The sequence below is a fragment of the Plectropomus leopardus genome, chromosome 19 (assembly GCF_008729295.1).
Source record: "Plectropomus leopardus isolate mb chromosome 19, YSFRI_Pleo_2.0, whole genome shotgun sequence".
Classification (NCBI taxonomy): Eukaryota; Metazoa; Chordata; class Actinopteri; order Perciformes; family Serranidae; genus Plectropomus; species Plectropomus leopardus.
The window spans coordinates 9,663,658-9,688,078 of record NC_056481.1 but is presented as its reverse complement, the minus strand read 5'-3'; the positions used below and the strand labels follow the sequence as shown (position 1 = coordinate 9,688,078).

The window sequence follows — 24,421 nt, the reverse complement described above, 5'->3', positions numbered from 1 at the left end:
CTCAAAACAGCATTAAATAGCGTGCCGAGACTCGCCATAGCAAAGAAAGTTGCAAAAACGGACAAAAACACCATGAAATAGCATGTTGAAAAAATGAGCGAAAAGGCAAGGCTATAGTATGGAAAAATGTCAAAATATGACATGTCCCAAAAACAGCTTAAAACACCTCAAAACAGCATTAAATAGCGTGCCGAGACTCGCCATAGCAAAGAAAGTTGCAAAAACGGACAAAAACACCATGAAATAGCATGTTGAAAAAATGAGCGAAAAGGCAAGGCTATAGTATGGAAAAATGTCAAAATATGACATGTCCCAAAAACAGCTTAAAACACCTCAAAACAGCATTAAATAGCGTGCCGAGACTCGCCATAGCAAAGAAAGTTGCAAAAACGGACAAAAACACCATGAAATAGCATGTTGAAAAAATGAGCGAAAAGGCAAGGCTATAGTATGGAAAAATGTCAAAATATGACATGTCCCAAAAACAGCTTAAAACACCTCAAAACAGCATTAAATAGCGTGCCGAGACTCGCCATAGCAAAGAAAGTTGCAAAAACGGACAAAAACACCATGAAATAGCATGTTGAAAAAATGAGCGAAAAGGCAAGGCTATAGTATGGAAAAATGTCAAAATATGACATGTCCCAAAAACAGCTTAAAACACCTCAAAACAGCATTAAATAGCGTGCCGAGACTCGCCATAGCAAAGAAAGTTGCAAAAACGGACAAAAACACCATGAAATAGCATGTTGAAAAAATGAGCGAAAAGGCAAGGCTATAGTATGGAAAAATGTCAAAATATGACATGTCCCAAAAACAGCTTAAAACACCTCAAAACAGCATTAAATAGCGTGCCGAGACTCGCCATAGCAAAGAAAGTTGCAAAAACGGACAAAAACACCATGAAATAGCATGTTGAAAAAATGAGCGAAAAGGCAAGGCTATAGTATGGAAAAATGTCAAAATATGACATGTCCCAAAAACAGCTTAAAACACCTCAAAACAGCATTAAATAGCGTGCCGAGACTCGCCATAGCAAAGAAAGTTGCAAAAACGGACAAAAACACCATGAAATAGCATGTTGAAAAAATGAGCGAAAAGGCAAGGCTATAGTATGGAAAAATGTCAAAATATGACATGTCCCAAAAACAGCTTAAAACACCTCAAAACAGCATTAAATAGCGTGCCGAGACTCGCCATAGCAAAGAAAGTTGCAAAAACGGACAAAAACACCATGAAATAGCATGTTGAAAAAATGAGCGAAAAGGCAAGGCTATAGTATGGAAAAATGTCAAAATATGACATGTCCCAAAAACAGCTTAAAACACCTCAAAACAGCATTAAATAGCGTGCCGAGACTCGCCATAGCAAAGAAAGTTGCAAAAACGGACAAAAACACCATGAAATAGCATGTTGAAAAAATGAGCGAAAAGGCAAGGCTATAGTATGGAAAAATGTCAAAATATGACATGTCCCAAAAACAGCTTAAAACACCTCAAAACAGCATTAAATAGCGTGCCGAGACTCGCCATAGCAAAGAAAGTTGCAAAAACGGACAAAAACACCATGAAATAGCATGTTGAAAAAATGAGCGAAAAGGCAAGGCTATAGTATGGAAAAATGTCAAAATATGACATGTCCCAAAAACAGCTTAAAACACCTCAAAACAGCATTAAATAGCGTGCCGAGACTCGCCATAGCAAAGAAAGTTGCAAAAACGGACAAAAACACCATGAAATAGCATGTTGAAAAAATGAGCGAAAAGGCAAGGCTATAGTATGGAAAAATGTCAAAATATGACATGTCCCAAAAACAGCTTAAAACACCTCAAAACAGCATTAAATAGCGTGCCGAGACTCGCCATAGCAAAGAAAGTTGCAAAAACGGACAAAAACACCATGAAATAGCATGTTGAAAAAATGAGCGAAAAGGCAAGGCTATAGTATGGAAAAATGTCAAAATATGACATGTCCCAAAAACAGCTTAAAACACCTCAAAACAGCATTAAATAGCGTGCCGAGACTCGCCATAGCAAAGAAAGTTGCAAAAACGGACAAAAACACCATGAAATAGCATGTTGAAAAAATGAGCGAAAAGGCAAGGCTATAGTATGGAAAAATGTCAAAATATGACATGTCCCAAAAACAGCTTAAAACACCTCAAAACAGCATTAAATAGCGTGCCGAGACTCGCCATAGCAAAGAAAGTTGCAAAAACGGACAAAAACACCATGAAATAGCATGTTGAAAAAATGAGCGAAAAGGCAAGGCTATAGTATGGAAAAATGTCAAAATATGACATGTCCCAAAAACAGCTTAAAACACCTCAAAACAGCATTAAATAGCGTGCCGAGACTCGCCATAGCAAAGAAAGTTGCAAAAACGGACAAAAACACCATGAAATAGCATGTTGAAAAAATGAGCGAAAAGGCAAGGCTATAGTATGGAAAAATGTCAAAATATGACATGTCCCAAAAACAGCTTAAAACACCTCAAAACAGCATTAAATAGCGTGCCGAGACTCGCCATAGCAAAGAAAGTTGCAAAAACGGACAAAAACACCATGAAATAGCATGTTGAAAAAATGAGCGAAAAGGCAAGGCTATAGTATGGAAAAATGTCAAAATATGACATGTCCCAAAAACAGCTTAAAACACCTCAAAACAGCATTAAATAGCGTGCCGAGACTCGCCATAGCAAAGAAAGTTGCAAAAACGGACAAAAACACCATGAAATAGCATGTTGAAAAAATGAGCGAAAAGGCAAGGCTATAGTATGGAAAAATGTCAAAATATGACATGTCCCAAAAACAGCTTAAAACACCTCAAAACAGCATTAAATAGCGTGCCGAGACTCGCCATAGCAAAGAAAGTTGCAAAAACGGACAAAAACACCATGAAATAGCATGTTGAAAAAATGAGCGAAAAGGCAAGGCTATAGTATGGAAAAATGTCAAAATATGACATGTCCCAAAAACAGCTTAAAACACCTCAAAACAGCATTAAATAGCGTGCCGAGACTCGCCATAGCAAAGAAAGTTGCAAAAACGGACAAAAACACCATGAAATAGCATGTTGAAAAAATGAGCGAAAAGGCAAGGCTATAGTATGGAAAAATGTCAAAATATGACATGTCCCAAAAACAGCTTAAAACACCTCAAAACAGCATTAAATAGCGTGCCGAGACTCGCCATAGCAAAGAAAGTTGCAAAAACGGACAAAAACACCATGAAATAGCATGTTGAAAAAATGAGCGAAAAGGCAAGGCTATAGTATGGAAAAATGTCAAAATATGACATGTCCCAAAAACAGCTTAAAACACCTCAAAACAGCATTAAATAGCGTGCCGAGACTCGCCATAGCAAAGAAAGTTGCAAAAACGGACAAAAACACCATGAAATAGCATGTTGAAAAAATGAGCGAAAAGGCAAGGCTATAGTATGGAAAAATGTCAAAATATGACATGTCCCAAAAACAGCTTAAAACACCTCAAAACAGCATTAAATAGCGTGCCGAGACTCGCCATAGCAAAGAAAGTTGCAAAAACGGACAAAAACACCATGAAATAGCATGTTGAAAAAATGAGCGAAAAGGCAAGGCTATAGTATGGAAAAATGTCAAAATATGACATGTCCCAAAAACAGCTTAAAACACCTCAAAACAGCATTAAATAGCGTGCCGAGACTCGCCATAGCAAAGAAAGTTGCAAAAACGGACAAAAACACCATGAAATAGCATGTTGAAAAAATGAGCGAAAAGGCAAGGCTATAGTATGGAAAAATGTCAAAATATGACATGTCCCAAAAACAGCTTAAAACACCTCAAAACAGCATTAAATAGCGTGCCGAGACTCGCCATAGCAAAGAAAGTTGCAAAAACGGACAAAAACACCATGAAATAGCATGTTGAAAAAATGAGCGAAAAGGCAAGGCTATAGTATGGAAAAATGTCAAAATATGACATGTCCCAAAAACAGCTTAAAACACCTCAAAACAGCATTAAATAGCGTGCCGAGACTCGCCATAGCAAAGAAAGTTGCAAAAACGGACAAAAACACCATGAAATAGCATGTTGAAAAAATGAGCGAAAAGGCAAGGCTATAGTATGGAAAAATGTCAAAATATGACATGTCCCAAAAACAGCTTAAAACACCTCAAAACAGCATTAAATAGCGTGCCGAGACTCGCCATAGCAAAGAAAGTTGCAAAAACGGACAAAAACACCATGAAATAGCATGTTGAAAAAATGAGCGAAAAGGCAAGGCTATAGTATGGAAAAATGTCAAAATATGACATGTCCCAAAAACAGCTTAAAACACCTCAAAACAGCATTAAATAGCGTGCCGAGACTCGCCATAGCAAAGAAAGTTGCAAAAACGGACAAAAACACCATGAAATAGCATGTTGAAAAAATGAGCGAAAAGGCAAGGCTATAGTATGGAAAAATGTCAAAATATGACATGTCCCAAAAACAGCTTAAAACACCTCAAAACAGCATTAAATAGCGTGCCGAGACTCGCCATAGCAAAGAAAGTTGCAAAAACGGACAAAAACACCATGAAATAGCATGTTGAAAAAATGAGCGAAAAGGCAAGGCTATAGTATGGAAAAATGTCAAAATATGACATGTCCCAAAAACAGCTTAAAACACCTCAAAACAGCATTAAATAGCGTGCCGAGACTCGCCATAGCAAAGAAAGTTGCAAAAACGGACAAAAACACCATGAAATAGCATGTTGAAAAAATGAGCGAAAAGGCAAGGCTATAGTATGGAAAAATGTCAAAATATGACATGTCCCAAAAACAGCTTAAAACACCTCAAAACAGCATTAAATAGCGTGCCGAGACTCGCCATAGCAAAGAAAGTTGCAAAAACGGACAAAAACACCATGAAATAGCATGTTGAAAAAATGAGCGAAAAGGCAAGGCTATAGTATGGAAAAATGTCAAAATATGACATGTCCCAAAAACAGCTTAAAACACCTCAAAACAGCATTAAATAGCGTGCCGAGACTCGCCATAGCAAAGAAAGTTGCAAAAACGGACAAAAACACCATGAAATAGCATGTTGAAAAAATGAGCGAAAAGGCAAGGCTATAGTATGGAAAAATGTCAAAATATGACATGTCCCAAAAACAGCTTAAAACACCTCAAAACAGCATTAAATAGCGTGCCGAGACTCGCCATAGCAAAGAAAGTTGCAAAAACGGACAAAAACACCATGAAATAGCATGTTGAAAAAATGAGCGAAAAGGCAAGGCTATAGTATGGAAAAATGTCAAAATATGACATGTCCCAAAAACAGCTTAAAACACCTCAAAACAGCATTAAATAGCGTGCCGAGACTCGCCATAGCAAAGAAAGTTGCAAAAACGGACAAAAACACCATGAAATAGCATGTTGAAAAAATGAGCGAAAAGGCAAGGCTATAGTATGGAAAAATGTCAAAATATGACATGTCCCAAAAACAGCTTAAAACACCTCAAAACAGCATTAAATAGCGTGCCGAGACTCGCCATAGCAAAGAAAGTTGCAAAAACGGACAAAAACACCATGAAATAGCATGTTGAAAAAATGAGCGAAAAGGCAAGGCTATAGTATGGAAAAATGTCAAAATATGACATGTCCCAAAAACAGCTTAAAACACCTCAAAACAGCATTAAATAGCGTGCCGAGACTCGCCATAGCAAAGAAAGTTGCAAAAACGGACAAAAACACCATGAAATAGCATGTTGAAAAAATGAGCGAAAAGGCAAGGCTATAGTATGGAAAAATGTCAAAATATGACATGTCCCAAAAACAGCTTAAAACACCTCAAAACAGCATTAAATAGCGTGCCGAGACTCGCCATAGCAAAGAAAGTTGCAAAAACGGACAAAAACACCATGAAATAGCATGTTGAAAAAATGAGCGAAAAGGCAAGGCTATAGTATGGAAAAATGTCAAAATATGACATGTCCCAAAAACAGCTTAAAACACCTCAAAACAGCATTAAATAGCGTGCCGAGACTCGCCATAGCAAAGAAAGTTGCAAAAACGGACAAAAACACCATGAAATAGCATGTTGAAAAAATGAGCGAAAAGGCAAGGCTATAGTATGGAAAAATGTCAAAATATGACATGTCCCAAAAACAGCTTAAAACACCTCAAAACAGCATTAAATAGCGTGCCGAGACTCGCCATAGCAAAGAAAGTTGCAAAAACGGACAAAAACACCATGAAATAGCATGTTGAAAAAATGAGCGAAAAGGCAAGGCTATAGTATGGAAAAATGTCAAAATATGACATGTCCCAAAAACAGCTTAAAACACCTCAAAACAGCATTAAATAGCGTGCCGAGACTCGCCATAGCAAAGAAAGTTGCAAAAACGGACAAAAACACCATGAAATAGCATGTTGAAAAAATGAGCGAAAAGGCAAGGCTATAGTATGGAAAAATGTCAAAATATGACATGTCCCAAAAACAGCTTAAAACACCTCAAAACAGCATTAAATAGCGTGCCGAGACTCGCCATAGCAAAGAAAGTTGCAAAAACGGACAAAAACACCATGAAATAGCATGTTGAAAAAATGAGCGAAAAGGCAAGGCTATAGTATGGAAAAATGTCAAAATATGACATGTCCCAAAAACAGCTTAAAACACCTCAAAACAGCATTAAATAGCGTGCCGAGACTCGCCATAGCAAAGAAAGTTGCAAAAACGGACAAAAACACCATGAAATAGCATGTTGAAAAAATGAGCGAAAAGGCAAGGCTATAGTATGGAAAAATGTCAAAATATGACATGTCCCAAAAACAGCTTAAAACACCTCAAAACAGCATTAAATAGCGTGCCGAGACTCGCCATAGCAAAGAAAGTTGCAAAAACGGACAAAAACACCATGAAATAGCATGTTGAAAAAATGAGCGAAAAGGCAAGGCTATAGTATGGAAAAATGTCAAAATATGACATGTCCCAAAAACAGCTTAAAACACCTCAAAACAGCATTAAATAGCGTGCCGAGACTCGCCATAGCAAAGAAAGTTGCAAAAACGGACAAAAACACCATGAAATAGCATGTTGAAAAAATGAGCGAAAAGGCAAGGCTATAGTATGGAAAAATGTCAAAATATGACATGTCCCAAAAACAGCTTAAAACACCTCAAAACAGCATTAAATAGCGTGCCGAGACTCGCCATAGCAAAGAAAGTTGCAAAAACGGACAAAAACACCATGAAATAGCATGTTGAAAAAATGAGCGAAAAGGCAAGGCTATAGTATGGAAAAATGTCAAAATATGACATGTCCCAAAAACAGCTTAAAACACCTCAAAACAGCATTAAATAGCGTGCCGAGACTCGCCATAGCAAAGAAAGTTGCAAAAACGGACAAAAACACCATGAAATAGCATGTTGAAAAAATGAGCGAAAAGGCAAGGCTATAGTATGGAAAAATGTCAAAATATGACATGTCCCAAAAACAGCTTAAAACACCTCAAAACAGCATTAAATAGCGTGCCGAGACTCGCCATAGCAAAGAAAGTTGCAAAAACGGACAAAAACACCATGAAATAGCATGTTGAAAAAATGAGCGAAAAGGCAAGGCTATAGTATGGAAAAATGTCAAAATATGACATGTCCCAAAAACAGCTTAAAACACCTCAAAACAGCATTAAATAGCGTGCCGAGACTCGCCATAGCAAAGAAAGTTGCAAAAACGGACAAAAACACCATGAAATAGCATGTTGAAAAAATGAGCGAAAAGGCAAGGCTATAGTATGGAAAAATGTCAAAATATGACATGTCCCAAAAACAGCTTAAAACACCTCAAAACAGCATTAAATAGCGTGCCGAGACTCGCCATAGCAAAGAAAGTTGCAAAAACGGACAAAAACACCATGAAATAGCATGTTGAAAAAATGAGCGAAAAGGCAAGGCTATAGTATGGAAAAATGTCAAAATATGACATGTCCCAAAAACAGCTTAAAACACCTCAAAACAGCATTAAATAGCGTGCCGAGACTCGCCATAGCAAAGAAAGTTGCAAAAACGGACAAAAACACCATGAAATAGCATGTTGAAAAAATGAGCGAAAAGGCAAGGCTATAGTATGGAAAAATGTCAAAATATGACATGTCCCAAAAACAGCTTAAAACACCTCAAAACAGCATTAAATAGCGTGCCGAGACTCGCCATAGCAAAGAAAGTTGCAAAAACGGACAAAAACACCATGAAATAGCATGTTGAAAAAATGAGCGAAAAGGCAAGGCTATAGTATGGAAAAATGTCAAAATATGACATGTCCCAAAAACAGCTTAAAACACCTCAAAACAGCATTAAATAGCGTGCCGAGACTCGCCATAGCAAAGAAAGTTGCAAAAACGGACAAAAACACCATGAAATAGCATGTTGAAAAAATGAGCGAAAAGGCAAGGCTATAGTATGGAAAAATGTCAAAATATGACATGTCCCAAAAACAGCTTAAAACACCTCAAAACAGCATTAAATAGCGTGCCGAGACTCGCCATAGCAAAGAAAGTTGCAAAAACGGACAAAAACACCATGAAATAGCATGTTGAAAAAATGAGCGAAAAGGCAAGGCTATAGTATGGAAAAATGTCAAAATATGACATGTCCCAAAAACAGCTTAAAACACCTCAAAACAGCATTAAATAGCGTGCCGAGACTCGCCATAGCAAAGAAAGTTGCAAAAACGGACAAAAACACCATGAAATAGCATGTTGAAAAAATGAGCGAAAAGGCAAGGCTATAGTATGGAAAAATGTCAAAATATGACATGTCCCAAAAACAGCTTAAAACACCTCAAAACAGCATTAAATAGCGTGCCGAGACTCGCCATAGCAAAGAAAGTTGCAAAAACGGACAAAAACACCATGAAATAGCATGTTGAAAAAATGAGCGAAAAGGCAAGGCTATAGTATGGAAAAATGTCAAAATATGACATGTCCCAAAAACAGCTTAAAACACCTCAAAACAGCATTAAATAGCGTGCCGAGACTCGCCATAGCAAAGAAAGTTGCAAAAACGGACAAAAACACCATGAAATAGCATGTTGAAAAAATGAGCGAAAAGGCAAGGCTATAGTATGGAAAAATGTCAAAATATGACATGTCCCAAAAACAGCTTAAAACACCTCAAAACAGCATTAAATAGCGTGCCGAGACTCGCCATAGCAAAGAAAGTTGCAAAAACGGACAAAAACACCATGAAATAGCATGTTGAAAAAATGAGCGAAAAGGCAAGGCTATAGTATGGAAAAATGTCAAAATATGACATGTCCCAAAAACAGCTTAAAACACCTCAAAACAGCATTAAATAGCGTGCCGAGACTCGCCATAGCAAAGAAAGTTGCAAAAACGGACAAAAACACCATGAAATAGCATGTTGAAAAAATGAGCGAAAAGGCAAGGCTATAGTATGGAAAAATGTCAAAATATGACATGTCCCAAAAACAGCTTAAAACACCTCAAAACAGCATTAAATAGCGTGCCGAGACTCGCCATAGCAAAGAAAGTTGCAAAAACGGACAAAAACACCATGAAATAGCATGTTGAAAAAATGAGCGAAAAGGCAAGGCTATAGTATGGAAAAATGTCAAAATATGACATGTCCCAAAAACAGCTTAAAACACCTCAAAACAGCATTAAATAGCGTGCCGAGACTCGCCATAGCAAAGAAAGTTGCAAAAACGGACAAAAACACCATGAAATAGCATGTTGAAAAAATGAGCGAAAAGGCAAGGCTATAGTATGGAAAAATGTCAAAATATGACATGTCCCAAAAACAGCTTAAAACACCTCAAAACAGCATTAAATAGCGTGCCGAGACTCGCCATAGCAAAGAAAGTTGCAAAAACGGACAAAAACACCATGAAATAGCATGTTGAAAAAATGAGCGAAAAGGCAAGGCTATAGTATGGAAAAATGTCAAAATATGACATGTCCCAAAAACAGCTTAAAACACCTCAAAACAGCATTAAATAGCGTGCCGAGACTCGCCATAGCAAAGAAAGTTGCAAAAACGGACAAAAACACCATGAAATAGCATGTTGAAAAAATGAGCGAAAAGGCAAGGCTATAGTATGGAAAAATGTCAAAATATGACATGTCCCAAAAACAGCTTAAAACACCTCAAAACAGCATTAAATAGCGTGCCGAGACTCGCCATAGCAAAGAAAGTTGCAAAAACGGACAAAAACACCATGAAATAGCATGTTGAAAAAATGAGCGAAAAGGCAAGGCTATAGTATGGAAAAATGTCAAAATATGACATGTCCCAAAAACAGCTTAAAACACCTCAAAACAGCATTAAATAGCGTGCCGAGACTCGCCATAGCAAAGAAAGTTGCAAAAACGGACAAAAACACCATGAAATAGCATGTTGAAAAAATGAGCGAAAAGGCAAGGCTATAGTATGGAAAAATGTCAAAATATGACATGTCCCAAAAACAGCTTAAAACACCTCAAAACAGCATTAAATAGCGTGCCGAGACTCGCCATAGCAAAGAAAGTTGCAAAAACGGACAAAAACACCATGAAATAGCATGTTGAAAAAATGAGCGAAAAGGCAAGGCTATAGTATGGAAAAATGTCAAAATATGACATGTCCCAAAAACAGCTTAAAACACCTCAAAACAGCATTAAATAGCGTGCCGAGACTCGCCATAGCAAAGAAAGTTGCAAAAACGGACAAAAACACCATGAAATAGCATGTTGAAAAAATGAGCGAAAAGGCAAGGCTATAGTATGGAAAAATGTCAAAATATGACATGTCCCAAAAACAGCTTAAAACACCTCAAAACAGCATTAAATAGCGTGCCGAGACTCGCCATAGCAAAGAAAGTTGCAAAAACGGACAAAAACACCATGAAATAGCATGTTGAAAAAATGAGCGAAAAGGCAAGGCTATAGTATGGAAAAATGTCAAAATATGACATGTCCCAAAAACAGCTTAAAACACCTCAAAACAGCATTAAATAGCGTGCCGAGACTCGCCATAGCAAAGAAAGTTGCAAAAACGGACAAAAACACCATGAAATAGCATGTTGAAAAAATGAGCGAAAAGGCAAGGCTATAGTATGGAAAAATGTCAAAATATGACATGTCCCAAAAACAGCTTAAAACACCTCAAAACAGCATTAAATAGCGTGCCGAGACTCGCCATAGCAAAGAAAGTTGCAAAAACGGACAAAAACACCATGAAATAGCATGTTGAAAAAATGAGCGAAAAGGCAAGGCTATAGTATGGAAAAATGTCAAAATATGACATGTCCCAAAAACAGCTTAAAACACCTCAAAACAGCATTAAATAGCGTGCCGAGACTCGCCATAGCAAAGAAAGTTGCAAAAACGGACAAAAACACCATGAAATAGCATGTTGAAAAAATGAGCGAAAAGGCAAGGCTATAGTATGGAAAAATGTCAAAATATGACATGTCCCAAAAACAGCTTAAAACACCTCAAAACAGCATTAAATAGCGTGCCGAGACTCGCCATAGCAAAGAAAGTTGCAAAAACGGACAAAAACACCATGAAATAGCATGTTGAAAAAATGAGCGAAAAGGCAAGGCTATAGTATGGAAAAATGTCAAAATATGACATGTCCCAAAAACAGCTTAAAACACCTCAAAACAGCATTAAATAGCGTGCCGAGACTCGCCATAGCAAAGAAAGTTGCAAAAACGGACAAAAACACCATGAAATAGCATGTTGAAAAAATGAGCGAAAAGGCAAGGCTATAGTATGGAAAAATGTCAAAATATGACATGTCCCAAAAACAGCTTAAAACACCTCAAAACAGCATTAAATAGCGTGCCGAGACTCGCCATAGCAAAGAAAGTTGCAAAAACGGACAAAAACACCATGAAATAGCATGTTGAAAAAATGAGCGAAAAGGCAAGGCTATAGTATGGAAAAATGTCAAAATATGACATGTCCCAAAAACAGCTTAAAACACCTCAAAACAGCATTAAATAGCGTGCCGAGACTCGCCATAGCAAAGAAAGTTGCAAAAACGGACAAAAACACCATGAAATAGCATGTTGAAAAAATGAGCGAAAAGGCAAGGCTATAGTATGGAAAAATGTCAAAATATGACATGTCCCAAAAACAGCTTAAAACACCTCAAAACAGCATTAAATAGCGTGCCGAGACTCGCCATAGCAAAGAAAGTTGCAAAAACGGACAAAAACACCATGAAATAGCATGTTGAAAAAATGAGCGAAAAGGCAAGGCTATAGTATGGAAAAATGTCAAAATATGACATGTCCCAAAAACAGCTTAAAACACCTCAAAACAGCATTAAATAGCGTGCCGAGACTCGCCATAGCAAAGAAAGTTGCAAAAACGGACAAAAACACCATGAAATAGCATGTTGAAAAAATGAGCGAAAAGGCAAGGCTATAGTATGGAAAAATGTCAAAATATGACATGTCCCAAAAACAGCTTAAAACACCTCAAAACAGCATTAAATAGCGTGCCGAGACTCGCCATAGCAAAGAAAGTTGCAAAAACGGACAAAAACACCATGAAATAGCATGTTGAAAAAATGAGCGAAAAGGCAAGGCTATAGTATGGAAAAATGTCAAAATATGACATGTCCCAAAAACAGCTTAAAACACCTCAAAACAGCATTAAATAGCGTGCCGAGACTCGCCATAGCAAAGAAAGTTGCAAAAACGGACAAAAACACCATGAAATAGCATGTTGAAAAAATGAGCGAAAAGGCAAGGCTATAGTATGGAAAAATGTCAAAATATGACATGTCCCAAAAACAGCTTAAAACACCTCAAAACAGCATTAAATAGCGTGCCGAGACTCGCCATAGCAAAGAAAGTTGCAAAAACGGACAAAAACACCATGAAATAGCATGTTGAAAAAATGAGCGAAAAGGCAAGGCTATAGTATGGAAAAATGTCAAAATATGACATGTCCCAAAAACAGCTTAAAACACCTCAAAACAGCATTAAATAGCGTGCCGAGACTCGCCATAGCAAAGAAAGTTGCAAAAACGGACAAAAACACCATGAAATAGCATGTTGAAAAAATGAGCGAAAAGGCAAGGCTATAGTATGGAAAAATGTCAAAATATGACATGTCCCAAAAACAGCTTAAAACACCTCAAAACAGCATTAAATAGCGTGCCGAGACTCGCCATAGCAAAGAAAGTTGCAAAAACGGACAAAAACACCATGAAATAGCATGTTGAAAAAATGAGCGAAAAGGCAAGGCTATAGTATGGAAAAATGTCAAAATATGACATGTCCCAAAAACAGCTTAAAACACCTCAAAACAGCATTAAATAGCGTGCCGAGACTCGCCATAGCAAAGAAAGTTGCAAAAACGGACAAAAACACCATGAAATAGCATGTTGAAAAAATGAGCGAAAAGGCAAGGCTATAGTATGGAAAAATGTCAAAATATGACATGTCCCAAAAACAGCTTAAAACACCTCAAAACAGCATTAAATAGCGTGCCGAGACTCGCCATAGCAAAGAAAGTTGCAAAAACGGACAAAAACACCATGAAATAGCATGTTGAAAAAATGAGCGAAAAGGCAAGGCTATAGTATGGAAAAATGTCAAAATATGACATGTCCCAAAAACAGCTTAAAACACCTCAAAACAGCATTAAATAGCGTGCCGAGACTCGCCATAGCAAAGAAAGTTGCAAAAACGGACAAAAACACCATGAAATAGCATGTTGAAAAAATGAGCGAAAAGGCAAGGCTATAGTATGGAAAAATGTCAAAATATGACATGTCCCAAAAACAGCTTAAAACACCTCAAAACAGCATTAAATAGCGTGCCGAGACTCGCCATAGCAAAGAAAGTTGCAAAAACGGACAAAAACACCATGAAATAGCATGTTGAAAAAATGAGCGAAAAGGCAAGGCTATAGTATGGAAAAATGTCAAAATATGACATGTCCCAAAAACAGCTTAAAACACCTCAAAACAGCATTAAATAGCGTGCCGAGACTCGCCATAGCAAAGAAAGTTGCAAAAACGGACAAAAACACCATGAAATAGCATGTTGAAAAAATGAGCGAAAAGGCAAGGCTATAGTATGGAAAAATGTCAAAATATGACATGTCCCAAAAACAGCTTAAAACACCTCAAAACAGCATTAAATAGCGTGCCGAGACTCGCCATAGCAAAGAAAGTTGCAAAAACGGACAAAAACACCATGAAATAGCATGTTGAAAAAATGAGCGAAAAGGCAAGGCTATAGTATGGAAAAATGTCAAAATATGACATGTCCCAAAAACAGCTTAAAACACCTCAAAACAGCATTAAATAGCGTGCCGAGACTCGCCATAGCAAAGAAAGTTGCAAAAACGGACAAAAACACCATGAAATAGCATGTTGAAAAAATGAGCGAAAAGGCAAGGCTATAGTATGGAAAAATGTCAAAATATGACATGTCCCAAAAACAGCTTAAAACACCTCAAAACAGCATAAAATAGCGTGCCGAGACTCGCCATAGCAAAGAAAGTTGCAAAAACGGACAAAAACACCATGAAATAGCATGTTGAAAAAATGAGCGAAAAGGCAAGGCTATAGTATGGAAAAATGTCAAAATATGACATGTCCCAAAAACAGCTTAAAACACCTCAAAACAGCATTAAATAGCGTGCCGAGACTCGCCATAGCAAAGAAAGTTGCAAAAACGGACGAAGAGACCATGAAATAGCATGTTGAAAAAATGAGCGAAAAGGCAAGGCTATAGTATGGAAAAATGTCGAAATATGGCATGTCCCAAAAATAGCTGAAAATACCTCAAAACAGCATAAAATAGCGTGCCGAGACTCGCCATGGCATTGAATGTTGCAAAACAGGCCAAATATTGCACGTAAAAAAAAATAGAACAAAAATGCAGCAGCATTGTTCAAAAATGTGAAAACACGACATGTCTTAAAAACATGCCAAAACATCATAGTATTGCATATCCAAAAAAACAAATGAAAATTGTATCGTATAGTATGTAAAAAATGTGGATAAAATGAGGTTTTTGCAAAGGCCTTAAAACCACACAGTATAGCATGTTGAGAAACAACATAGTATAACATTTCGAAAGAATGGCCACATGCTATAATATGACTCAGCGTGATTTTGGACCACATGCATAGTCTGACTCATTGATGCGAATAGCGACCATCTGCTAAAGTATGACTTTTGGGGCAATTTTGGACCTAATGTCACGGTATGATTTTTGTGGCACGATTTTGGACTAAATGCTGTACTATGACAGTTTGGCTCGATTCTGGACCACACGCTATACTATGACGTATGACATACTATATTATGACACTGTGGCATGATTTTTGACAACAAACTGTACTATGACATTTTGGCAACGTTTTTGATGACATACTATACTATGATACTTTGGCAAGATTTTTGACAACATGTTACAAAGTGTTTGTGTATGTTGACATTTTGGTGAGATTTTTGATGATATACGGTACAATACTTTGACATTTTGGTGAGATTTTTGACAACATGCTATGTTATGAAGTTTTAGTGAAATTTTTTGACGACATGCTGTACTATGACAATTTGGCCACATTTTTTGCTGACATGCTACATTATGATGTTTTGGTGATTTTTCGACGAAATAGTATACTATGAGGTTTCGGTGAGATTTTTGACGACATGCTATACTAAGGTGTTTTTTGGAGATTCTTAAAGACATAACAGACTATGATGTTTTGGTGGGAGTTTTTATGATAAACAATACTATGTAATTTTTCAGAGATTTTTGAAGACATACCATACTACGATGTTTTGGTAAGATTGTTGACAACATACTATACAATAACGTTTTGGTGACAATTTTTTTTTGGCATGCTGTATTATGACATTTTGGTGACTTTTTTTCGACATACTATACTATGATATTTTTGTCATACTCTGACATTCTTTGTCATACCATCCTAACATGTTTTCGTTCTTGAACATTAATCTTCTGACATAGCTCAAGTCTATGTAAATGGAAGGATGTATCAGCCAATGGATCATAGATGTGATGCAGAAAATTTAGCTGGATAAACTACGCAAACGATCTTCCTGGCCTGTTACTATCAACTAATACTCATTCAACAAGTCTTTTCCATATGTACTTGAACCACTGACGACAGAAAATACTTTGGTGGCATTTTAAACGACATGCTATACTATGACGTTTGGGTGATATTTTTAACGACATACTAAACTATGATGTTTTGGTGAGAATTTTTGACGACATGCTATACTTTGACGTTTTGGTGAGATTTTTGACTAAAATCTATACTATGATGTATTGGTGACATTTTTTAAAGCCATACTATACTATGACGTTTTGGTGGAGGAAATTTTGGTAAGATTTTTGACGATATACTATGACATTATCTTTGGATTTTTGACGACATAGTATACCATCACATGTTGGTGAGATTTTAGTTGACATACCACACAATGAAGTTTTGGTGGCGTTGATGTCGACTGAATATACTGCTACATTTTAGTGACATTTTTTTTTCGACGTACAGTGCTATGACGTATTGGTGACATTTTTTTTTCAGCAGATATATACTATGATGTTTTTGTGACTTTTTTTCGACACTTTTCAATGACATTTTGCTGACAACTTTTTATTGAGGTACTATGCTATGACTTTTTTTTCCAACATAGTGTTCTACATTATTTTTGATAAACTACATTATGACATTTTTGTTATACTATAATACAACATTCTTTTGAAATACTACACCAGACAAGTCCTCAACATTGTATACTTTCACATTTTTTTATAATTAATTTTGATATCACAGTGACTTTTTCATACCATACTATATTTTTAAGGCATAATACAGTATGGCATTCTCTATGTCAATAAATAGCATACTATAATGTGGAAATTTCTCTGGTAGATATACTGTATAACTTTAAATGTACTAAGGACCTGCAGCCACTCTGCAACATAACAAGGCTGAGAACAAACCAGATAAAAAGAACTGAGGCTGAAAAGATTAGCTGTTTAATCAAATAAAGGATCAGAAAGTCATAAATTGTTGGTGGTTTTCTCATCATAAATGACTACAGATTCCTGATTTAGTTCCTGGAAATATGTGGTGGGAAAGAGCCATTATACTGCAATTCTCTGGCAAAAAGACATCGAGGAAAATCCTAAGGAAAAAGAGCCCCCAAAGGGTCATTGTGGGATTTTTTTGTTTTGTTTTTAACTAATTTTGTGTTACCTCACAAAACATTTTGGATTCCCTTTAAACTAAACTGACAGCGCACTATAATAAGACCGAACACACAAACTATTTCTATGAATAAAGAAAGAATGCAAAACTTTTATTGCAAGGGGTTGCAAAAGTAGCTCAGAAAACAAAATCCCACGTTGACCCCTCAGGGGTTCCTTACAATAACACCATTCAATCAGAGGAGGTGAAAAACACAATACAGTGCAGGGATATTAAATTCAACAGAACTTGCCCAAAAAACCCACAAGAAGGAAATCACGAAGCATGACTCCATCCATGACACTATTTGTGAATGGCTTTTTGTCATGCTTACTGGGACACTCAAAACCAACATTCGCTGCCATCCATCTCTACTCTGTGTTCACTCAAACAGGTGAGTACTGGAGGGATTATAGAGGGGACACACATCACGTGAGCTCAGGTGGGAGCGTCTTATCCTGGACCTTCAGACATGAGGCTGCTGGCCCGGATTGGTCGTATTTACCTGCTCCTGATCTAGGCAATAATTTTGTCTTGGGGGACACCGGTTGTTACGGCTGGAAGAGTTTGGTTCACTTGGCTGCGTGAAAGAAGCACATGGAGGCGGACATGCTGAGATCAGGAAGAGCCCACAGGTGGGCAAAAAAAATACCTCGCTAAAACTACAGAGGACAGTGGCACTAGGATCTACATCAAAGGAGTTATTCGATGACACATCACTATTTTAAAACAGCGAATATAGGAGAAAAGGGGAATAATGGCATGGCATTTGTTAGGATTTCCTTATTAACATAGCAGGAAAAAAAATACCCACATGGGTACAGAATACTTTAAATAATAATAATTTTTACTGTCATTAAAACACAATCCTAAAAATGCAGGGCAGCTTTTGTTATGAAATGGGATGTGGGGCGTTTGCTAGCCATCTGCACATTCACTCCTTACCTGTAGGCGGCGCCGTTGAGCTCAGGGTGAACGCCTGGTTGATCCATAACTGCCCATGGTGCTGTTGTGACGAAGAACTCCTTGTTGACGCAGTTTCTTAGGCTGTCAGGGATTCGGCCTGTCATATGAGTCAAACACACACACACACACACACACACACACACACACACACACAGTCAGAAGAAGTGAAGAACACTGACATACATCACACACTCTAACAGGCCAAAATGTCTTAAAGAGGCTGAGTGACCAGACCACGGCAAAGTGTTAATGAGTTCAGACCGACAAACATATCATGCTGGGATACACAAATGCAAATTAAGATCATTTAACAATCTGGATGTGATCTGGGAGGCCAGCCCCTGGGCTCCACTCTGCTCTGTTCTGTGTCAGGGAACTAATGATGACATCTATTAAGAGGTCCAGATTTAATAAAGGCTGCCCAGGGCCCACTGAAGTGGAAATGTGACATCTGGGAAAGAAAGACGTGCAACAGGTCACATAGTCTATTGAGGTGTATGTGTACGTCTTTATGTGTTTGTGTATGTGTGTGTGTGTATGGGGTGGGATCGGGGTCGGGGTTGTGGGCCTAATTATGAGATAGGACAGGGTTTAATGTGCACAGCTGAAATGTCATATTATTATGAAATGATATTGTCTATTATAGTATTTTTGGGGTGTTATATGACATAACAGTGACTTTTTGGCTCGACCACAGCATGTGGTCACAGCGCTACACAATGCAGCACAGCCACCGCCGCTCACACAGGGACATTTATCCACGGGTGCGACCGGAGCTGCAGAGGGACGACGTGTTTGATCAGTGGGTACAGCTCCAGAGAAAGCAGCTGCCCTCCACTGTGTGATTGTGTCTAATGTTAAGTGTATTGTTCTGCATTTTAACATATATTTCAGGGTTGCCAATGATGGAAAACTATGGAATACTATACCATGAACTACGACTATGACATTTTTGTCATGCTATTTCATGACTTTTATTTTTAAATCATACTATATCATGACATTCTTTAAATACTACACAATGATATTTTCTTGTGTCATACTATACTATGACATATTTTTAATAATAGTTTATGGTGTACTTTATTAGGACTGTTTTTTTATCATACTATACTATAACAGGTTTTTTTTTTTTTTGTTTTCACAAGATTTTAGGGAACCCCATACCCTGACCTTTTTCCATTATACCACTACTTTTCTTCATATTATACTATGCCTTCTTTTTAAAGACATTTCATGGCATCCTATACTGGGACATTTTAAGATATTCTTTCAAGCACTTGTTACACTGTGTTACAGTTTGTTGATTGATTGACAGATATATTTTTTTACATAATTTACTATGGCTTTTTTATTGTCATATTATACTATGACTTTTATTACATTCTATGGCATCCAATACAATGACTTTTTATTGACCATATTATACTGTAATAATACTATACTATGATATTTTAGTGTCAAACAATAATTGGACTTTAAAGAAATACAGTGGTCAAACACAAACTAAAACTATTAAGTTGTGTCACATCACAATCAATGTATAGTAAGTGTAAGTTAATGTGTGTAGCTGATGTTACTGTGTAATGATGTTCTAACATTTATGGAAAGGGTCTCTTAATCTCTGGGTTTTTGCATATATCCTGTGTCAGAATGAACTGAATCGAGAACAGACTTTAAATTTGTTTAAATGACCACGTACCAGTGATGGCTCTTCGGATCTCAGTGGCTGCTGCCTCCCTCATCTCCAGAGAGGCCTGCTCACTGTACCAGGCTGTGTGTGGCGTGCAGATCAGGTTCGGAGCATCTTTCAGTGGGCCCTGAGCAAAACTAAAAAACATGCAGAGGGGAAGAAAAATGGAGAAAAGGACAAATGATTAGAAAGTATTTACCAAAGGAGACTGGATTAAAGACAAGGAAAGCTGTGCTGTTTGGCTTTGTGATTTATGATGGATAGAATAAATGCACATTTCCTCAGGCGTCATAAATTGTCCCCTTCCATTAAATGTGTTTTGCCTATTGTTACTTCATTTGGATGTTTGACCTTCACTTTGCAGAATGACTTAAAGTTTGTCTCCACATTCATCAAATGAAGAAGGAAAGTCTGTTCATGCTGACACTTCACACATGCCACAATCTTTTCCAAAACTTTCTTTCCCTCATCTCTGTCCTCTCATGTGGCACTGAAAAACAGATCAGCTCCCTCTTCTCCTCCTCTTCCTCTATCCTTGTAACACTTCACCTGGTTGTGTCTGGTGTGTAACGCCTCAGCGGCGCCCTGAATCAGTGTCGTGTCGCGTGGGATGGAAGGCCAAAGTTATGAAACACTCCCCTGTTGACATATCGGGTCAGCGGAGCATGAGTTCCAGCTTCATCGAGCTGAGTTTCAGTCTTCTCAAGCAGCCAGTCAGCTGAGCAGCCGGCCAGAAACAAGCAGCCTCCAAACTCCCTAACTGCTCCTGATGCGTGAACAACACATCAACACCAGTCACCCCCTGAGATGGGGAACATGGTTCTTAGAAAGGTGGAAAACTGGGAGGTGTGTCAAGCTGTTTGCCCTCTGGTGAGAGCAGGAGAGGAAAAAGAAATGCAGACTGTAGCTCAAAGCTGCAATACAGTGACGGGACAGCAGGATGAACAGGAGAAAAGGTGATGTTTAAGGGCAAGTACAAAGATAAAGTGTATAACTCTCCTCATTTAAGATCTAATTTCGGAAAAAGTTTAAGCACTGTGAAGTATGGTGGGATGATTTTCACTTTTTTTCATTTTCATTTCAACTAATACCAACCATTCACTAGAAATCTACAAAAAATACTTTAAAAAAGACAAAAATCCGACATGCTTTCTCATCTAAAGGCAATGTAAGATTTTAGTCACACATTATAATATTTTGCAAAGACTGGGGATCTTGCAGGGTCACTGTTTGCAACTAAATTCACTCCTGATGGAAAATATTACAGTAAACTCCCTTTCAGAAATATGACGATTCAAAACTGCCTTTTGTGCCTGCAAAAACACAAAACTCTAGAAACCCAAGATAAAAGATGTCAAATGCTGACAATATTCTTGTTGATTCTGCATCAACAGAATCCATAAAGATTAACTGTATCTGCATACAAACTTCACATTTCGGATTTTGTCGCCTCAACAGGCTACAAAATTTTAGTGGGAGGAGACCATGGGATTGAGAGGTGCATCTTTTGAAAATTAAGACTTTTTGCTGAAATAAGTGCTGTTTGGTAGATCAGATACACAATGAATTAAACACACTCTTTTTCACTCCACAGCTCCACCAGTTACTCATCATTTTTCAAGGCCCAAGAGACCGAGACTTGTTCACTTGTTTGAACCTCCCAGGAGACCCCTCAATGATTCCTGAATGGCCCGCTTAACTACCTGAGCCACAGCCGCCCAGGTCTCTCTTTTTTTAGGCAAGTCAAGGCATCTTTATTTGTATAGCACATTTCATGATTCAGGGCAATTCAAAGTGCTTTACAAAGCAATAAAATATAAAAGCATAAAGGATAGAGGTCAAATTAAATACTAAATGATTTTTTAAAATAAAAATAACCCTTAAATTTAGGATGTTTATAGAATCTTCTGACAATAATAGACATGTCTGATTTTGTGCACCAAATGATCGAGATCACAGAAGCATGCATCAACCGAGGTTAAACACTTATGATTTTATTCCAGCATTGAACATTTATCTGCGGCCGTGAAATTGCCCGAAAAGTCATTTGGTGTAAAGCTAGCATAAACAATTTCCTACAAACATTTTCCCTTTGTTAAACTGTCCTAATAAAAGCATTTCATTGGGCTTTGATGCCTAAAGATGGAAAGCATACACTCTTTGTTGCATTTCTCCACACTCAACCACCCACCTGTACCTTTAGCTGTATTCAGTTTCCTCTGACAGGAAAAAGGGAGCTCTCCATCTCCTGAATTCCATTACCTTCAGGCCCCTGAAGGAGCCTTTTAGAGGTGTCTTTAACTCGTCATATGTCTGCCATTGTCTCTGCCTGCCCGCCTGACTGTCTTTCTACTCAGCTGTTTAAGGTTCTCTGTCTCTTTGACTGTGTGTAATTTGTTGCTTTCTCTCCCTCCCTGCACACCCATCTATTTCCTTGTCTGTATCTGTCTCTCTAAGTGAAGCATTCATCTGTCTGCCTTTCAGACAGTTTTTTTGTGTGTACTTACGTGAAGGGCTCCGTCTCATGAACGTCCAAGGCGGCTCCACGTATCCTGCCCTCTTTCAGCGCCTGGGCCAAGGCCTTTTCATCCACTAGGCCTCCCCGCGCAGTGTTTACCAGGAATGCACCCTGACGCATCTGCGGTGCACGAAACACACAAACATATCAACACCTATAAACAGAGATCCAGCCAGTTATTTTACAGACAAATGACCAGTTGTGGGTGTTTTTGTGTATGTGTCAGCCTGGCAGTCAAATTAATCTGTCTGATCTAACACGACACACCAATCTGGATCGGAGGTCTTAAAAGATATTACACGGGACAGGAATTGAGAAAATATCTGTGGCACCTTTGTTGTGCCTGACACCTGAGAGATCTAGGAGACAGACAGCACCTGGGTGAAATACTGTCAGATGTGGGATAGAGAACAGTCTTTATCCCAAAACCAAGAGATGAAATGAAGGATGAGGGGTGAGCTGAAAGATGAGGCAGCGCCACCACCCCTTGCTGCTTGTGGGATAAAAAAAAAGGCACAACAAAAAGTGTAAGAGGGAGGAAGAAAAAAAATCAAATGAATATGCTCAGAAGAAAGTAATCCCTTAATCTTGACAAAAGCTGAAATCCAGGGGCATGAAAAGCCTTTACGCTGGCAGGCAGTCTTTTATTAGGCCTTGGTGGTTTTGACACACACAGAAACACACAAACACACACACGTTTCCACTTTAAAAGCCGAGAGCGACTGCCAAGATTTTGGGTGAGGAAAGAGAGGAAAGTGTTCTTTCATTGCAGCACTTAGGCAGCTGAGAATCTTAAGCTTTGGAAAAAAGACACAGAGTTAACTAGGTTAGGCGCTTACCCGACACCCACTTGTGTTAGTGTAACTCACAAATCGCAGAAAAGAAGGGCACACGAGAGGGACGACAAAGAGAAAACAGTGACTGGCATCATGGGGAGAAATTGACAGAAGGGGGATGCTTCTTCATCCTGTGTAGTTCCCTGGCGCCCCTGCAGGTGTCACCCCAGGCGGCGCCTCGAAGTGCAGTTATTGACTCAGAGAACAGCACTTTCCCCTCGCAGTGCTCTCAGCCCCCCGCTGCGCAGCCTAGTCGATATATTTGCTGTAGCCGTGGGCTGGCGCTAATTGCATTTGACAGAGCAAAGGAATGAATTTGTGTCCAGCTTTGGTGGAGCTTAAGATAAAGAGCTGGGAATGTGCAGGCAGTAAGGCTGCTGCCGCTTCCTATCTCCTTTTTCTCCCCGCTCTCTCGTTCTACTCACTATAATGCTCTTTAGGACAGCCTCCAGGCTGACAGAGTAATAATACACCAGCAGCGCTGCTTGTCTACCTGTTAGATAGCACTGCATTAAGCCCAGGTCAGGTCACAGCTGTTTAATGGGATGTTCGACTCCGTCTGCATCGTGAGTCTTACTAATGTACCTGTTTGATGGTGAAGTCGTTGATGAGGTGGTGGTTGTGTTCGTTCAGGTTGCAGTGCAGGGAGACGCAGTCGCTCTGGTAGAGCAGGTCCTGCAGGGTGTAGACGCGCTGGACGCCCAACGAGCGCTCCAGGCCGTCCTGCAAGTAGGGGTCGTAGAAGATGACGTTGAAGCCGAAAACCTTGGCCCGCACCGCCACTGCCTGGCCCGAACGACCTGTGAACACACGCAGAAGTAAATTATGTGCACATAAGAAGAGATGCATTACTATTACATCGCAAAAAAACTGTGCTGATAAAAACAAGTAGCCTAAAGAATAATAACATACACTCTTTGGTGCACCTTGACTTTAAGAATCACTGATCCAATAGAGTGACTCCAAATGACTACAAAAGAATCAGCATCATTTTTTGTACTAAAATTCAGAGGTGGGACCAATAAGTCACGAGCAAGTCTCAACTCTTTGTAATAAAGTAAAGACCGATAAGTCTAGAGTCTAAAACTTTCAGTTTCAAGACCTAAACAAGTCATAATGCTCTCCTCACCAAATGTAATGCAATTTTAGCAAAATAATATATTACATGTGTAATAATCGTGAT

At 38.4% G+C, this 24,421-nt stretch overlaps 1 protein-coding gene across 1 annotated transcript in view; it reads right to left on the bottom strand.

The window, feature by feature from the left end:
• The window catches only part of ctbp2l (C-terminal binding protein 2, like), a 74,861-nt gene that overhangs the window by 4,928 nt on the left and 45,512 nt on the right, over positions 1–24,421 (bottom strand). Inside the window, exons 5-8 of the mRNA XM_042507328.1 lie at positions 23,824–24,038; positions 22,392–22,522; positions 19,894–20,021; positions 18,171–18,288 (exon numbers count right to left, since the gene is read on the bottom strand). Coding sequence (XP_042363262.1) covers positions 18,171–18,288; positions 19,894–20,021; positions 22,392–22,522; positions 23,824–24,038 — 592 coding nt within the window. The remainder of the gene's footprint in view (positions 1–18,170; positions 18,289–19,893; positions 20,022–22,391; positions 22,523–23,823; positions 24,039–24,421) is intronic.